We start from the raw sequence: 14403 nt of genomic DNA, 5'->3' as shown, positions 1-14403 counted from the left end.
CTGGAGAAATTCTTCATCTGTAGGGAATTCTTGTTCTGTCTGGACTTTACTCAGGACATTTCCCAAGATGCTGGTGAACACCTTCAGTGAACATATGTCTCCCTGTTTTATGCCTTTCTTGACGTTGATGCTCAGGAGATGGGTGATCATCTATTGTAGACTCTCTTTATGATCTTTACATATAGAAGGAGGCAAGATCCACAGCTTCACTTTCCAATAAGTCTGATTTTAAAAAATAATCAACAAATAATAAGCCCAGTAGGGACTTAGAGTTTCCACGTTTCCATGAACTGTATGACTATGAAAAAGTAGTCTGCTATAATTGCAAAAGCCTTCCTATTCCCTGCTCATGCTTCCATCAAACATTTCCTTAATATATGGATAGATCATTTTAAAAAATTAAGTAGATTAGAAAATAAGCATACAAAATTGGTAGGTTCCAGTCTTACCAATCACCTTTAAAAAAAACCTATTTTTTTATCAACACTATTCTTCCATGATCTTTTCAATTCTTTTTCAATTCTTTTGAAAAGCTTTTCATTGATAAGTCTTGGAAATTAGTCCCTGAATTGCTTTAAAATTGTGTCACACTCTGCATGGATTTCTTCTATATGTACTTGGGTCAGGGTTAACTGTTCTTCCTGGCTTCTCCATCTTAAGGGCCATTTTCATTTTTTCGCATCAGGTACTGAAGAAGTAAAATCCAGATGTAGCAGTTCCTCTATCATGAATTATTAGAATGAGTCATCATAGAAACTCTCAACAAGTCTCTCATTTCCCATCTATTTGTTGACTTCATTTTAGTTTCATCTATGAGGACGACTTGACTTAGCAAGGCCTTATGCTAAGACCCTCTTTGGAGTGTTGTAAATTCTCCCACCTCCCACTGCTTTTCACTTCTTTTTGAAACAGTGATGCTTGTAATCTTTTGTCACTCTCCTATGTAAGGTTTTGCGGATGAATTTGTACTATAAACCTCTGTTGCCTTGTTTTCTGTGTTTCTTCTTGGAGAGGAGGCCAGGTATTTTGTGACAGAGGTGGTTTCTGGATTCTGTTAGCCTCCTCATTGTGGTACCTATTTTATACAAGGTAAAATTACCTAAGTAATGGTGATAATCAGTCTTTGATAAATTTCCCATTTTTCAGAGGCAGCAAAATGTTTAAATATGTTGTCTTCCCCTATGCTCACCTTTGAGTTGAAATCACTAAAGATCAAGGCATATGCTGACTTAATTTGGAAGACTGTGTTAAGTTCTTCATAGAATTTCTATACTTTTGCATCATCACAATAGAGATAAGCTGCAGTTATCTTCATAGTGGTCTGCTTGCTTACTATTATCGTGAGCACCATAAGCAAAAATGATCAAGTACCCTTGAAATTACATTTCTTGTTGCCTTCAGGAGCAAACTAAAATCAACTCAGTCAAATCTTTTATTTCAGTCTTGGGGGAGAACCTATGAGCCATCTATTCATTTAGCTATAACTTCTTTTTTTCCCGTTTTTAAGAAATTTATTTTTAACAGTCTTTTCTTTTTAAATTTTAAAATCCATATTCTCTTTCTCCCAACTCTCCCCCACCTACTGAGAAGGCAAATGATATTATATCCACTATACGTGTGAAATCATGCAAAACGCATTTCCATATTAGCTATATTGCAAAAAAAAAAAAGCAAAAAAAATGAAGAAAGCAAGAAAAGTATACTTCAGTTTGCACTCAGAGTTCATCAGTTCTCTCTGGACATGGCTAGGAAATTTTTTATCATGAATCCTCTGGAATTGTCTTGGATCACTATATTAATCAGAGTAGCCAAGTCTTCTTTCACAGTTGATCATCAGTATAACATTGCTGTTACTGTGTATAGTGATCTCCCAGTTCTCACTTTACTGTATCAGTTCATATAAATATTGCCATTTTTTTGTCTGAAACCACCCCTCCTCATTATTTCTTATAGCGCAATAGTACTCCGTCACAATCATATACCATAATTTGTTCAGCCATTCCCCAATTGATGGGCATCCCCTCAATTTCCAATTCCTGCCTACCACAAAAAGAGCTGCTATAAATATTTTTTGTACATGTGGGTCTTTTTCCATTTTTTTTATCATCTCTTTGGGGTATAGACCTGGAAGTGGTATTGCTGGGTCAAATGGTATGCACAGTTTTATTGCTCTTTGGGCATAGTTCTGGATTTGGCCATAGTCTCCAGAATGGTTGGACCAGTTCACTGAGACTCCACCAACAGTTCATTAATGTACCTATTTTTCCTCATCCCTTCTAGCATTTGTCACTTCTTTTTTTTTTTAATTTTTTCTAGGCAATGGGGTTAAGTGACTTGCCCAGGGTCACACAGCTAGTAAGTGTTATATGTCAGAGGCTGGATTTGAACTCAGGTCCTCCTGAATCCAGGGCCGGTGTTCTATCCACTGCACCACCAAGCTGCCCCCATTTGTCACTTCTGATCGGTGTGAGGTGGCACTTCAGAGTTGTTTTAATTTGCCTTTCTCTAATCAATAGTGACTTAGAGCATTTTTTTCATATGATTATAGATAGCTTTGATTTCTTCTTCTGAAAGCTGCCTGTTCATATCCTTTGACCATTTATCATTTGGGGAATGGCTCCTATTTGAATAAATTTGACTCAATTCCCTATATGTTTAGAAACGAGGCCTTTATCAGAAAAAAACTTGCTATAAAATTTTTTGATATTACTTCATTGTCTGTGGTACCTTTTAGAAAAATGTAGTTTCCCTGATTGTCTCTTACAATTAGATCTATTTTTGCTTTTGCTTTGTCTGAGATTGTGATTGCCACCCCTACCCTCTTCACTCCAGCTGATGCATAATAAACTCTGCTCTAGCCCTTCATTTCAATTGTATGTGTCTTTCTGTCCCAAGTATGTCTCTTGCATACAATGCATTGTTGAATGCTAGTTTCCAATCCATTCTACTATCCACTTTCATTATGGGTTAGCCCATCCCATTTACATTCACAGTTATGATCACTAACTGTGCATTTCCCTCCATCCTGTTTTCCTTTGTTTATCCTTCTCTTACTCATTTTATCCTGTCCTTCTCAAAACTTTGTCTTGCTTCCAACCACTGCCTCCCCCAACCCACCCTCCCCTTTATTGCTTCTTTCCCCACTATTTATCTTATCCCTTTTCGCTCATATCTCCCTAATTAGATGAGATAAATTTCTATACCCAACTGAGTGTGTATATATTCTTTTCTCTTTGTACCAATTCTGATGAGAGTGAGGTTTAAGCATTGCCCTCTGCCAGTCCCATTTTCCCATCCAGTATAAAAGCTTTTCCTTGTGCCCCTCCTTTACATGAGAAAATTTGTCCCATTCTACCTCTCCTTTTCCCCCTTCTCCTCAGTGCATCCCTCTTCCTCTGCCCTACATTCTTTTTTTTGGAGATCATCCCAACATAATCGGCTCACACCCTAGCCCTCTGTGTATATGGACTCCTTCTAACTACCCTAAAAATAATGAAGTTCTTAGGAATTACAATGATCATCTTCCCACATAGGAATGTAAACAGTTCAACTCCATTGAGTCCCTTATGATTACTCCTTTCATGTTTACCTTTTTATGCTTCTTTTGAGTCTTCTGTTTGAATGTTATTTTCTGTTCACTTCTGGTCTTTTCATCAGGAATGTTTGGAAGTTCTTTATTTCACTAAATATCCATTTTCTCCCTCCCCCTCTCTGCCTGCCCCCCACCCTCAGTTTTGCTGGGTAGGTCATTCTAAGTGTGAGTTTTCAGTGCTTCCAAGATGGTATGATACAGGGAGAGGTATGATCATTTCTCTCCTGGTCTGCACTCTGGCGTTAACCCAGGAAGGGCCCCTGCTCCTCTTCAGCCACAGCTACTTGTGCTCCTCTTGGCCCTAGAACTATAACCAGGTTCCTTTTTACCTTGCCACTATGAATGCCAGCTCTCCTCTTGGTCCTGGATCTGTGACCAGGGCCCCTGCTCCCTGCTGACCAATCACAATCCCTCCTCTCCTCCCTGGAACTGTGACCCACAACTGCCTATGGGCAGTAGAGTTGCCAATCAATGCCAGCTGCACACAGTGCCAGCAAAATGTTCCTCATTATCTTTTTCTGACTGGTTGTTTAGCCCTCTTACTGTCTCAGGGCCCAGGAGTGTTTCCTCTGAATTAGAGGCATTTCTTGTAAATTATGTGAGATCAGCACAAGATCTCACAGAGGCCAGACCTATTGAGAAGCCCAAGGGGATGTTCTTCAGAAGAATCCTTAGCCATGTCTCCAGAAGGAAAAAAAGTTCAGTAAATTATAGGCTGTTGGGAAGAACTTTCTGGTCCAAATCCTTCATTTTACACAGAAGGAAACTAGGTCTAAAAAGTGAAATAAATATTCCCAGATCACAGGATAAAGTAGTCAGAGAAGCAAAACCAAGTCCTAAATTTCTTGCCCAATCCAATCGTTATGTGCAGGGATAGATTTGAGAATGATTCTGTCTTGATCTTGCCAGAGCTCAGAGGACAGGGAAGGCAGATACAGAATACAGAAGGGCAAAGAGAAAGATGATTTGGGGGCTCGGAGATATAATCTAGGAAGCTGAGAGAGGAAAAGGGAGGCAGAGAGGCTGGAGACAGAGCACTTGGTGGGTCAGGAGCCTAAGGACCTAAGTTCAAATTCATGATCCAGCACTTCCTAGCTCAGCTACATGGCCTAGTTTCTTCTTTGGTAAAGTGGGGATGGTGCTGTTCAAATACTCTGCCTCCCAGAGTGGTGAGGAAAGTGCTACGTGCCTTGTCAATTTTGCACCCCAGAAATGTTCATTGTTATTGAATAGTGAGTGCCCAGCGTGTTCTTTCTACCAGGGTCAATGAGGGACGCTGGGAATTCCTGCTAGACACTGTAGGGGATTAAAAGGAAGGAGACTACAGTTATCCCTTCCACATTGTGACTTTCCTCATCGTGGTTTTGATGTATCACAGGTCAGTGTAAAAAATTAAATGGGAATTGGGGGGCAGTTTTGTGGAAGCCGCAGCTGACTCAGAGAAGGTTTAGAAACTTAGAAATGCATAAAATATGTCTATAGTGTTGTATAATATCAATCTATTTTATCTTTTAACACCATAATAATTCAGACTTCTCTGGTAGGAAGGAAGGGCCAAAACATTTTATGTGGATTTTCTAGTAGGTGGAGGCGCCACACTCCTAACCCCTGCCATGTGGGAGAGATAACTATAGTCTATGTCCTTGTGGTGGGTGGACTAATTCTCTTCTCATCAGCATAATAATAATGATAGCTAAGTCACTTAACCCTGATTACCTCCCCCTCAATAAATAATAACAATAATAATAACATCTATCGTTTATAATAGCACTTTGTCAAGCACTTTTCATATACTGGCCTCACAACAACCCTCTAAAGCAAGCACTATTATTATACCTATTTTACAGAGGAGGAAATTGAGGCAAACAGTGGGTAAGTGACTTATCCAGGGTCACACAATAAGTATCTGAGACAGGATTTGAACTCTTCTTGAATTGAAGTCCCAGCGCTCTAGCTGTCTATGCCCTTTAAATGCCTCATCCCCCCACCTCAATCCTCACTCCACCTGTCTTATTTCCACTGGCTGTTTACCTTGAGCAAGCAACCCCCGATCTGAGTTCATATCCTGCCTTTGTCACTACCTAGGCAACACAGAGCCTCTCTGGACCTCAGTTTCCTCATCTGTAAAGTGAGGGAGTTGGACTAGGTGCCCTCTAAAATCCAGTCCAGCTTTACTTTTTTTCATAATATGTTCATTTATTTTTAGTTTTTAACATTCGCTTCCATAAGATTTTGTTCTTTTTTTTTTTAGGATAGGCAAAGGAGTTAAGTGACTTGCCCGGGGTCACACAGCTAGTAAGTGTTATGTGTCTGAGGTTGGATTTGAACTCAGGTCCTCCTGAATCCAAGGCTGGTGCTCTATCCACTGTGCCACCTAGCTGCCCCTTCCATAAGATTTTGAGTTTTATATTTTCTCCCCCTCCCACTCCTCTCTCCCACCAAGATGGCGTACAATCTGTTATGGGCTCTACTTATACATTCATATTAAACATATTTTCCCATTAGTTATTATGTAAAGAACAATTAGAACTAATGGGAGGAACCACGAGAATGAAGCATTAAAACAAAACAACAAAGGAAAAGGAGAACAAATAGTCTGCTTCCATCTGCGTTCAGACTCCATAGTTCTGTCTCTGGATGTAGATACCAGGAGTCTTTTGGAGTTGTCTTAGATCCTTGCATTGCTGTGAAGAGTCAAGTCTATCCAAGTCAGTCACTGCACAATGTGGCTATTAACTGTAAGTCCAGCTTTAAATCTGTGATTCTGTGACTTCCCCTTCCCCCCTACACCTGCCGATGCTGCCAAGTTTCCTCTCTGGGTCAGCGCCATCACCACCCTGACATACACAGGCCTTAAACTTATCCTTCAACCTCCATATCCAATTAGTTTTCAACAAACAAGTATTAAGTTCCTTCTCTCTTCCAGACACTGTTCTAAGTTCTGGAGATGAAGACAAAAATGAAACTGCCTCTGACTTCAAGGAACATGCATTCTGAGTGTATATTAAATAAATGCCAAACAAAGACCCTGGCGTTTGGGGAAGAAGGGCACTGACCACAGAAGTCAAGTCCTCAACATCTCTGACCTCTGTCTGTCTTCTCCCTTTAGCTCAGCCACCACCCCAGTATGGCACCCCATTGCCGGGACTATTACCTAGCTTTCTAACCAATGTCTCTGCTTCCAGTCTCTTTGAGCAGTTTATATTCGGGCTAATACAGAATTGTCATCATTGACAAATCATTGAAAAATGGTGTACTCTCTCATAAATCTGTGTGGAGTTAACCCTTCCACTTAGACCACCCAACCCTCCACTTTTGCCTCTGATTATTAAGGTTCCCAGGACAATGTCCCTCCACTCCTGGGCACTTTCTAGACCTAGAGAACCCTGGTGAAAGGGAGGAAAAAAGCAATTATTAAGTGCCTAATATGTGGCAGACCCTGTGGCTAGCACTTCACAAATATTACCTTATTTGATCTTCACAACAACAACCCTGGAGGTAGGTGCTATTATTATCCCCATTTTACATGTGAGGAAACTGAGGCAGAATGAGGTTAAGTTACTTATCCTGGATCAGGCAGCTACTAATTTTCTGAGATTGTATTTGAACTTAGGTATCAGGCCCAGCCCTCTATCCACTACACCTCCAAAGCAGGTGATCCTGCCATGAGCTCACTCAGTATCAAAACTCTAAGGAAACACATTTTCCCTGCCCTAAAGAGCTGTTGTGATCATGGGCTGTAAGAACTGTGGTTTCCTACAGAGTAGAGTTAAATATTGTGTGTTTTCATTTTGCAGAAGAAACCAAAAAATTAGAGTATGTTGGGGGGTGAGGGGAGGGTGGTTTGAAAGGAGACATCAGAGAGCAATGGTAGATCTACCTAGATTTGTCTGAGTGAAACAGAGCTGATCTGACTGTTTCTCTCTCCATCTGTCTGTCTGTCTGTCTCTGTCTCTTCCTGTCTCTCTCTCTCTCTCTCTGTCTCTTCTTCTCTCCCTCCTTCCTTCTCTGTCTCTTTCTCTGTCTCTCTCTGTCTCTCTCTCTCTTCTTCTCTCCCTCACTCCCTCTCTGTCTCTGTCTCTGTCTCTCTCTCCTCTGTCTCTGTCTCTCTCTCTGTCTCTCCTCCCATTCTCTCTTAACTTTCTTTTCTCTTATTCTCTTCTTCCTTCCTGCAGAGACCTTTGGAAAAACCAGATGGCCTGGATGTCTCCGATCAAAGCAAAGAGCATCCCCAGCACCTGTGTGAGAAGTGCAAAGTCTTGGGCTACTACTGCCGACGAGTGCAATAAAACCTCCCCGTGATGGTGGGCCTTCCCAGTGCCCCCCACCCCCCAAAGCTTCTGGCAGCAGAGCATCATGGGTCCCCTTGTCCCCTGCCCAATCTGCGAGAGTCCTGACACAAATGCAACCTCTGGGAAGAAAAGAAAAGACGTCACCAGTTATCACCAGTTATCACATAAAGGAGTAACATGCCTTACAGTTAACAGAATGTAACACTTGCTGTTTGTGTGTGTGTGTGTGTATGTGTGTGTGTGTCTGTGTTTTTCCCTCCTGTGTGTGTGTCTGTGTGCGCCTGTACACATGCAAGATGTATTTATAGGAATCTAGGTTTTTTGTCTAGTGTTTTAGGACACACAGTGTTACTGAAAGTGTTCCTGATGGGACCGCCACCAGTCCAGGTGAGGGAGACAAGGGGTGGGGGCCGTCTCATTAATTGTTTACACAGTTTTTTCCAATGTCCTGCCCAAGAGAGGCAAAGGATTGGACCCTTGGTCCTTTTGGATACGAGGAAGAGCTGAGTAGGGGGCTCAGGGGCATTGGGGGGGGTCAGTGAGTGTGGCCAAACCTCCAGACCCATCCAACTTTCTGGGGTCAGCTGAGATGAACTGAAAGCTTGACTTCTGCCAGTTATGGGAGTGGGGGATGGTGGGAGAAGGCATCTCTGTCTCTTCTCCTGGGCCGCTGCTGCCACTGCCTTCCACTCACCCCCTGACAGGGCATGAACACGCGGTTCTTTTCTCAGGTTTCTCCCTGTCCATTAGCCCCCTCTGGGTGTCCAGTTCAGCATTAGGCCATAAACGCACTAAATTTACTGTGAATAACAGGGAAACTGAAGGTATCCCTTTTCTCCCCAAGCCTGGACAGACACTCTGACTTTATAATCATGTGAAAAGCCACTTTTATGGGAAAAAAAAGTATATCTTATTTTCTATTCAATAGATGAGCTATTAATACAAGAAAATATTTACCCACATGTAGCAGAAGGGAGTGAGGGGAGAAGGAGAAAGCTCTGACAGGTGGAGTCCTGCTCCCCAAATACTCCCTTCCTTCCCACCTCCAACCCTGAAACTCGCCGATATATTTCCAGTGTGCATTTAGGGTTGGGAAGGGGCAGCTCCCTGTCTAGAGGGAGAAGGCAAGGAAGAGAGAGTCGAACGCTATAGCAAAAACACCAGCCAAGTACCTTAAAGTATCAGGTGAGCTCTTGGGTAGCCAGGCTTTGAAGGGCAATTGAGCCGTGTCTGGTCCAGCCATCGTTACTCTTCCTTTGGACTTTTTTTTTTCCTGATCTCTGCACTCTTTCAGTCCTCTGTCCTCATCACTTGCCTCTGTGGAATGCCCCAGGGGATGGAGTGTCCACAGCACTAAATCACAGCCAATCATTCCAACAGATTTTTTGAGGTTCTAACAGCCTCCATAGGAGTTGCTTCCCAGTCCAGTCAGCCCGGGGCTCTGTCCTACAGTGGAAATGGAAGCAGGGCAGTGAGAGGGACAATATAAAACTTCAGAGTTTACCCTTAGAGCCTTAAGAATGACTGACCAGTGAACTGAGCCCCTGCCCACACCTGCTTTTCCTCCCTCAATGGGTCCTTTCTAAGAAAAAAGCCAGACTTTTGGTGGCTGTGACTTTTTCCCCTCATCAATGTCCATTGGAGAGCCCTTGACAAAGCGATTAGGATGAAGTCCTGTAATCCTTCATCACTGCCACGTCCCTTTCCCTCCATCCCTCCCCTTCTCATAGCTCTTCCAGTGTTGTCTGGTAACCCTGACATACCACTGTGCCTCTCTCTGTGCCACAGGCTTCCCTCTCTGTAAATGGGAATGATGGTTTTCCTACTTCCCAGGAGAGCAGAGAAGCCTTGCAAATGAACACTAGTCAGGCGTCCTGCTGTCTTGGAGACAGCAGGTGCACGCTTTCCCTTGGGGCAATGAAACTGTATTTATGTTATATGATTTTCTCGGTGATAGCCATATATTCAGAATTAGTTCGCTCAGTTTGCCCCTGGGCGTTCAGCCTTTGCTGAAGAAAACCAATCAGACCAAGGAATGAGACTGAAAACTCTGTTTACCATGGGTAGTGGCTCACCCAAAAGAATCTGTTTTCAAGTAGAAATGCATTTGTAGCTGGCTGACAAGTTACGGTTAAGTGTTTAACTGGGGATCCAGGTCATGAGAGAGGGTGTGTGTATGCATGCAGCAAGGAGGAGCAGGTTAGACTGAAGGTAGTGGATACCTCTTGAGCACTTAATGAGACCTTAGCAACAGCCTGGTGGTAGGAGTGGCTGACTTGGAGTAGGAAAGACTTAGGTTCAAATCTCACCTCAGACACTTACTAGCTGAGAGACCCTGGGCAAGTCACCTAACCTCTGTTTGCCTCAGTTTCCTCATCTGTAAAAGAGGGATAATAATAACATCGACCTCACAGGGTTGCTGTGAGGAGCAAATGAGATAATGTATGGGTAGTGCTTTGCAAACTTTAAAGTGTTATATAAAGGCTAGCTGTTATTGTAACAACCTCTCCTTCCCCTGTCTACTCCCCACCCCTCCAGGTGGAGACAACCACTTAGAGAATTCCTACAAACAATTTTCCAGAAGGCCCTGGCATGGTGCTAGTCATGGCCTTTGTCCTTGCCATTTTCTAACTGAGAAAGGGAAGCTATTACTGTTCATCATTATTATAATAACCATAAGAATAATATTATCAATAATAATAATGGTGGAGGGAAGCATGGCCCTTCTGGACTATTAGAACCCAATTCTGTATTCTCAGCCCAAGGGTTCACAAGGACCTGTCTCCATAGGATGGTTCCTGAACAAAATCCAAGCCTTTCAGATCCTCTTAATTTCACTTGAAATGCAAAGAAGACCACAAGCAGAAAACTCTTCTTGCTATCTGCCCACCCTGTAGGATAGATTCTATAAGCTGTTATATAAAGTAAGGCAGAGGGGACATAGAATTCCCTCTCCAAAGCTAATTTTCCTGGTCTCCATCACCAGCCTAGCCATTGGGAAGCCTGAAATTGCCAAGATGGCGATGGGAGAAAACAGTTCATAGTGACAGCCCAGTACTCCTGGTCTCGCAGCGGGAAGACTGTCACGAATGCCTAGTTGGTGACCACAGCTAACCATCCAGCCAATCAATTTGTGATTTTTTTGGTCAGCCAAAACATCCTTTTATGCCCTTCCCCCATCTCCACTTTGCCTTTGGCCTGTATGAAATATCAACATGTATTTGTTTTCTCTCAGCTATATATACACCACTGCTGTCCAAGGGCTGGTGCTACACAGTTTGAGTGCTCAAGGGGCCCCAAGGGTCCTGGGTGACTTGAGGAAGGATTGTGGTTTTAGGAAGATATCGAAAAGGGACAATCGTATGCAGTTCATAGACGCTATTGAGTGATCATTAATGTTTACCCCTGTATGAAGTATTCTACAGTTCTCTTGGCAGATCTGTATTTATCTTGAGTTATACTTGACATAGAAATCCTTTGGGTTTTTTTTTTTAATACTATGTGTGTATTTTGGAAAACTTTGTAGATGTTAAATTTTCTGAAGGGTTACAAATATTTCTCGTAATACTGAACTCGTTATCTTATTCTCCAGAAACTCTTTGCAATTTTTGTCTGTATATATTTGAGGGCCTTAAAAAAAAAAAGGGAAGAAGGAAGAAGAAAAGAAAAAAGGAATGGCTTGCTTTTTATTGTTGTTGAGTTTTTAAAAAGAGGCATCTTCACAATTTTAAACTGTTCTGAAGGGCCTGGTTCTCCAATTGAACACAACCAAGCTAAGAGTTTTCTTAAATATTCTGCAAACTCAGAGTATATCCTCAAGAAAATATTTATGATGGGAAATTGTCTCTTTTTTTTCAATTTTTTTTACAATGCTTTTTGTCTGTATAAAGTATGCAACCGAATTACATTGAGAAGGAAATATTGTCTACATAGAATATTATATGAAAGTTGGTACATAATTCTGATGAGAAGAATCCTTGCAATTCTTTAAGCCATATTGTTGTTTTATGTTTTCCTTGGATGAAAATATCAGTATTAATAACCAATATATTATTCAAGTGTTTAGACCTATTAATATGCTTATGCAGTTTATTTATATGTGTATTTTGGGAAGTATTACCTTTTAAGGAAGCTATAATTAGATTTGCTAGCAAGGAAGGAAACCAAGAATATTTTATTCTTCTTTACTTTATGACCAGACTCAAGATCCCGGTTCGTGGAGGGAAGCCCAGCTCCTGGACATTTGGGATTACCCATACCCTCTCCTGTAATATAATTATAATCTATTCTCTCTCTCATTTTCTTAAACTTTTTATTTTTAGTTTTGATAGGGGGGTTGGGGAAGGAGGGAGCATCTGGTGAGGGTCTCTGTTTGACAAACTTGTCTCACATGACCATTTGCCAGCCCTCAAGACGAACCATGGTTCTGACTGTTCTCCTAATGGGAACAGGACAGTCCGTGGGATGACCTCCAGGAAGAGGTCTGCCAAGGGAGGAGAATGGATGAAGAAAATGTCCAGATCCTCGGGTGCCCCTTCTTGTGGGATTTGCATGATCCTCCCTTGGTGCCTTGCACAGGGCCTAATTCTGTAACAGATTTCATTGTGGTTGTCATTCTGAATGGAAGCCCTCACCCCAACCCTTTGTTAGACTCCAGTTTTACACTAAATGAATATTTAATCCAACAATCACTACATTTTATACTAGAAAGACAACTAACACAGTAGTTTAGGAGTTCTTAGTGCTTTAAGAAAGTTAACCTAATAATTAGTCTTGGGGTTATTGAGGCGGGAAAGGGGCTTTCTGTCTCTCTTGTCATCTGTTACCCACTGATTTTTGTCAGCCTCAGTCGCCTTCATGTATTGAGTCCCCGTCTGTTAATGTGTGTATACAGCTAAAAGACAAACAAGACCTTAGGACGAAGGCTTAGAGGGTGCACGGAGGAGGTGGCCCAGTCTGCCCTGACCTCTCAGCCAAAGTGTCCCTAGGTTGGCATTCCAGCGTGTGCCTTATCTCCTGGATACTACATATGACAGCTTCCCTATAGAATCATAGCCTTTTCATGCTGTATTAAAAAAAAATACTTTTAAAAAACCAGAGAGTCTTGAATGTCATTGTTGGTGATGAATGTCCACTAGGGGTACTGGGGAAGTGGTGAGTGATGTAGGGGTCAATACAACCAGAAGTCAAAGAGGGTTCCAAGAATCCTGGGAATGAGTAGGGTGTCATCCTCTCCCCCTGCCTCAATGCCATTTCCTGTACAACCCCTCTGCCATCTATCCTGGCCCAATTGGAAACTGTCTTCAAACTAGCTTCCCTTCCTGAATCAGTACCCAAGACTGATATGGATTGTTGACTGATTAGGTCACGAATTAGCTCAGCCATTAAGACTCCTCCATCACCGTATATAGAAGTGATTACTCACAAAGGGACTCTGGAAGTTCTTCACTTGCTGAATAGCCTGAACCTCTGAATAAGGCCAAGTCTTTCATCCTGGGTGCATCATGTATCTCCAAGACAGCAAGGCTAATGATTGGTGGGCATGGAGAAAAGTTTGGAGACCCGACAAATAAAGAGGGAGTCTGGTGGATAGAGTCTGTTAGTGAGTAATGCAAGATTTGAGGAAAAACCATATTTTTCCCTTAAGGTTTCTTATTATGGAACAAAGGTGGAGAAAGATATAACTGAGCAGAAGGGAAAAAGAAATCAATCAAGGCTCACCTTCATGAAAATAAACTTAATTAACAGTGAGTTTTTTTAAGAGAAAAATAAAATATGCCACTCAAATGCTTTGTTAATTCAAAAGCACTAAATAAACATGACCTATTATGATTGTTTTTATAAAGTAAGAACTGGTAGCACAAAACTGTACCCACTAAATACAAGAAAGAGAAGGTTGGGAAAGGGGAGAGGGGCAAGTAAAGATATGAGAGATGTATAGAAGAGAAAAAGATACCAAAGAAATAAAGAAACAAAAAATAAATAAACAAAAAAAAATACCATCATAGAATTATTTCCACATCTTTGTGACCTTATACATATTATGGCTAAAGACTTGTAACCATGTTGCGTTTCTGCACCTATAGGCTTGAATAAGGGTATCACCACTTAAGTTTGAGGAAATCATACTCAAGGGCTGTTTAGTCTTCTCCTTAATGTAGATGTTTCATACTAACTACGCTATAATCAACACACTCATCACAGTACCCTCCCCCAACAAAAACAAAAACAATTAGAGGACAATAGAGTGGAAAGACTTGGAATCAGATGGCCTAGACTCAACTCCAACGTGTATTTACTTCTTTCTGTAGGATGAAGGCACTGGACTCAAAATCCCATTCAATTTTATTAAACAAACACGTTTAAGTATGTATAAGGCACTGGTAAGCACTGGGGATACAAAGGCAAAAATCCAATAGTCCCTGCCTTCAAGGGGCTTACATTCTATTGGATGAATACCTTCCCAAAAAATAAAAGAGAAGGGTTGAGCTCACTCCTAAAATAACAACCGAGAGATGG

General features: G+C 41.7%; 1 protein-coding gene across 1 annotated transcript in view; it reads left to right on the top strand.

The window, feature by feature from the left end:
* ZCCHC24 (zinc finger CCHC-type containing 24) overlaps positions 1–12981 on the top strand; it is a 140851-nt gene extending 127870 nt beyond the window's left edge. The window contains exon 4 of the mRNA XM_021006069.2: positions 7768–12981. Coding sequence (XP_020861728.1) covers positions 7768–7881 — 114 coding nt within the window. The 3' untranslated portion in view covers positions 7882–12981. The remainder of the gene's footprint in view (positions 1–7767) is intronic.
* The last annotated feature ends 1422 nt before the right edge of the window (positions 12982–14403 follow it).

The sequence above is a fragment of the Phascolarctos cinereus genome, unplaced genomic scaffold, assembly GCF_003287225.1.
Source record: "Phascolarctos cinereus isolate Bilbo 61053 unplaced genomic scaffold, phaCin_HiC Scaffold_3;HRSCAF=262, whole genome shotgun sequence".
Taxonomy (NCBI): Eukaryota; Metazoa; Chordata; class Mammalia; order Diprotodontia; family Phascolarctidae; genus Phascolarctos; species Phascolarctos cinereus.
The sequence above is the reverse complement of the archived record's forward strand: the minus strand, read 5'-3'. Positions and strand labels throughout refer to the sequence as shown.